Here is a 3936-nt window from a genome sequence, read left to right as displayed (position 1 = left end):
AGTCACCCAGGTGCTTCTGGGATTGTGCTGAGTCAGCTACACAGATATTCTTCATGAGCGCAAGGAAATCGATGATCTCCGGCTCTTAGAGATGCCAAGTAGACAAAGCATAAGAAGGCCCATTGGATGGACTCCACAGAAGGGAGGTGGCCCACCTACGTAAAACGGCTGGGCAGCACCCCTTCGTAGCACACGACTGACTGGGTTCTGATCACTGGCTGTTTACCCAACCTCTGGCATTTCTCAGTTCATGTTGCCTGGGTAAGAGCATAGGGACAGACTAATGTCCCTCTATCCAAGCATCCCACCTTCCACATGGTCAAAAGCAAATACCTAGAGAAGAGTATAAAAAAAGGCAGTGTAAGCATGTAGCAATACTTCCCCCAAATAGTTTCCCAGTGTCTGACTAATTACATCTCAGGGACTTTCAGAGCCAAAGGTTGTCCTTATTAGCTCCCAATGCTTCTGTCTTCCACGAACTTGTCCAGTCCCCCTCCCATGACTTGTACAGTCATGTAAACTTTCTAGCATCTACAACATCCCACAGCAAGGATTTTAACAACTTAAAAGGAATGGTACTCTGTGCAGTGTGCACTCTTTTTGAGCCTGCCACCTGTTAGCTTTCTTTGATGACCCCTAGTTCCTGCACTGGAAGAAATGGTGAACAACCGATCCCAATCCATGCCATTCATGATTTCATAGATGTTGACCTTATCTACCACTTACCCCTCTGTAGCAATCTGGGCAGTGTTTCAATCTATATGCAATAGCAAGAAGAGTTGTTGTAATTGTGTGACGGAAGGGAGGATATTTATACAGAAATTTTCCTGACTTCAGAGATAAAACATGGAGACACAGCCAATAAGACTCTCATGCAATGCCCTGTTTTGACGGATGAGTCTTCTCACTCCACTTTAGTATGTGAGGGCTTCACGATAATACCGCAGGTTCCTCCAGGGTTACAACACATCTGCATACGGCCTGCATCTGCAGGTTGATTGAATGTTCTCCCTCACATCTCTCACCCTGCCTTGCAGACCTAAGCACCAGGAGATGGGCAAACGGCTGCTGGCCCACAGAGTTCCCCTTTGCCAGATAAACAGCGTGACACTGAAGTATCTCTCCAAGAATCAATTTTGGAGGAAGGATGAGTCATTCATTGTCGGCAAGTTCTGTGCAGCCCCGCTGCCTCTTGATAGCAAGTAAGTCACAAGGAATATCTTACAGGGATCCACTGAGCCTGTGGGTGTAGCCTGTGGTTTGAAACAATGCATTCTCTCTCCCATCCCCTCTGTGTCCCTACGTAAATCATTTTCTACCTGTCAGAGAGAAAAACTTCCAAGGTAGTTTTCTAGGAGTTTTCTATGATTCTTCCCCCAGGATAAAAGTGTTGTGCCATGGAAGGAAAATGGCTGCGACTCACATCACCTTGAAGATGCTTAAGTCACAAACCATGGCAAAAGCTTGTACTAACTAGAATTTGTTCCTTTTGTCCTTGCTTGCTCTCTCCATCTTCCCCCTGTCTACAATGGGCCCCCATTTGAAACATGACAGACGCGCATTTTTCAGGATGAGACAACAGAAGACCAGTAATACATTTCTGCTTCTTATACTGCACAGGTTTATAAAGCACTAAGGCTAAAGACTACCATGTCGGCATTTTCTGGGCCAGGTATTGTAGAGTATATGCCTTCAGCCATAATTACCTTATCCAGAACAGAAGCAGCCAAGTCCTTCTCATCCCAAGATAATGGTCTTCTCCATAATACAATATTCTTGCCAGGAGTTTTGCAGGTCCAAAGTTCTTGCAGGCAGGAAAAAATAGCTGTGTCTATACTGACACATTAAACTCTGTCCACATTGCTTCTGAGTTGACTTTTATGCTAGCTTCAGGCTGAAGCAAGATAGTGGGTACTCCAAAGCAGGGAAAACCAGAAGCAGAACGGAGTCTGGGCTCATATTCAAATTCTGTTCTGAAGGGTAGTAAGGAGACTCAAGCACAAGGCAGTAAAAATATATCTAGTAGGTGCAGATAGGGAAAAAAAGAGGCATTGCTATGTAAATACCAGGCACTCCCTTGAACATAAGGACTATTCCTTATTAGCATGCTTTGCAGAGCAAAGCACTCCAAAGTTGGGATGGATGTGCAGATACATGGCTTTTTATCATTTATGAATGGGACAGCATGGCACATTGCCTTAAAGGTGTGCTAACCTGCACCCCTGGAAGCACTGGACTTGGCTGTGGTTCAGGTAGAAAGCTGAGTTGCACAGGTTCACAGCTATGCTCTTATCACTAAACTGGGAGCACTCAGAGCAACAACGGTACTGCTAGGAGGAGGCGGTGGAAGGGTGAAGGACACAGCCCCATACACACCCCTCCAGCCAATTCCTCCCAGCCAGGGCACAGCACCCTGTTCATCATACCATTGCAAAGCAGCACAAGGTCCACCTGCAGCTTGTTTGCCTCTGTGTTAGGATAGCAACCTCCGCCTGTTAATGCACAGCCTGACTTCCCTGTGCTCTTCTCGCAGCAGGACAATGTCATGCCTGCCCTGGGACCTCACCCTCCCCGGCAACACAGACATCTCCTATGAGCTGCCCACTGCTTGTGCCTAGCACTGCCTTCGGAGCATGCACGCATACCCAAAACCGGAAAGGAGCCCTAAACCTATTGCTGCTCTTTGCTCACAGATGATACTTTCACCATAAAACTGGATGGATTTTTTACTTCCTGCATTAGGGACAGGATGTCAAGGAAAAGAAGTGTACGGCACATCGGCGAGTACAAGTATCAAGACCTCTTAGTCAGAAGACTGGCTCGGGACTTTTATCTTACGGATTCTGTACCCAGCTCTGAAAGTGAGACAGGCAAGTCATTCAATCTCAAGGTTCGGATCTGTATGAAAGAAGAAGATAATATCACTCTTCCTACAACAGGAGTATTGGGATGATTAATTTGTGTTTTATATTAAAGTGTCCTGAGAATTTCATATTAAAGATGAGAAGTATTATTTTTACTCATCAAGGGGAAACTGTGTGGTTCAGGTTTGGCACAGGAAGGAGTCATTCTTAGCCAGCGCTCCAATGGGAAACTCACTAGTCCGATCTACAAGTCACTTTCAGAGTGAGACCCTATTGATTTCATGTTAGTGCTCCTGCTAAATAATTGGAATGAATCTCCTTCCCGTGACAGGCCTGGAGCAGCTCTTCTGGCTGTTGGCTTGTTCTCTTTGAAGCTCACATGAAGTGAAACAGACACCAGGAGCACAGTAGTGCTCTTGCATCCAATTTTGCACTGCTTTGAACAACTGCCCAGAATAGAAGGTAATAGGAGGAGAATGGAGCATCGTAGCTACAGGGCCACCTAACACAAATTAGTCCCAGGAACTCAGCACAGCCTTTCAGACCTGGAAAAGTAGATGAGATTTGGCAAGAATTGGTGAAAGATTACAACATGAGAGACATGTACATAGAAGCAGCCCTCACCCATCCACACCTTTTCCACCATCTTGATGCATATGCAAATTAAAGAGGAGAAAATCTTACATCACTTCTGCCCACAGACCACATCTTCTGTAGACCATTTTCTCTGGTTCCCTAGACTGGCTTCACTGGGTGATAGAGAAGTGGGCCAGGAACACCATGCTCAGGAGAAAGGGGCATGTTAAAGGCACTTCTGCCATGAGGAAGCCTCAGTCATTTGGCATGAGCTGTCACTACTGCTCCACTAGACAGTGTCACTGTGGAGTTAGCTCCTGCTTTCAGCTCACGTCCAAACTTTTGGTCCCTGCCATGTGGCTGTTTGGAAGGCCAGGTAACAAACACCTTCTCCAACATACACTCAGGAGAGGGTTAGAGCTGGGCTCTGACAACCTGAGAGAGATCCACGTTAGTTGGTGCCGTGACCAAAGGGTTTCCAGGGAGCTTCTTGTTG

At 46.3% G+C, this 3936-nt stretch overlaps 1 protein-coding gene across 1 annotated transcript in view; it reads left to right on the top strand.

Annotated features, from left to right (window-relative positions):
* The window catches only part of PLA1A (phospholipase A1 member A), a 17676-nt gene extending 15058 nt beyond the window's left edge, over window positions 1-2618 (top strand). The window contains exons 10-11 of the mRNA XM_009329336.1: window positions 1038-1202; window positions 2534-2618. Of these exons, the coding sequence (XP_009327611.1) occupies window positions 1038-1202; window positions 2534-2618 (250 nt within the window). The remainder of the gene's footprint in view (window positions 1-1037; window positions 1203-2533) is intronic.
* The last annotated feature ends 1318 nt before the right edge of the window (window positions 2619-3936 follow it).

The sequence above is a fragment of the Pygoscelis adeliae genome, unplaced genomic scaffold (assembly GCF_000699105.1).
Source record: "Pygoscelis adeliae isolate BGI_AS28 unplaced genomic scaffold, ASM69910v1 Scaffold120, whole genome shotgun sequence".
NCBI classification, from domain to species: domain Eukaryota; kingdom Metazoa; phylum Chordata; class Aves; order Sphenisciformes; family Spheniscidae; genus Pygoscelis; species Pygoscelis adeliae.
This window is presented reverse-complemented; position numbering and strand designations above follow the sequence as displayed.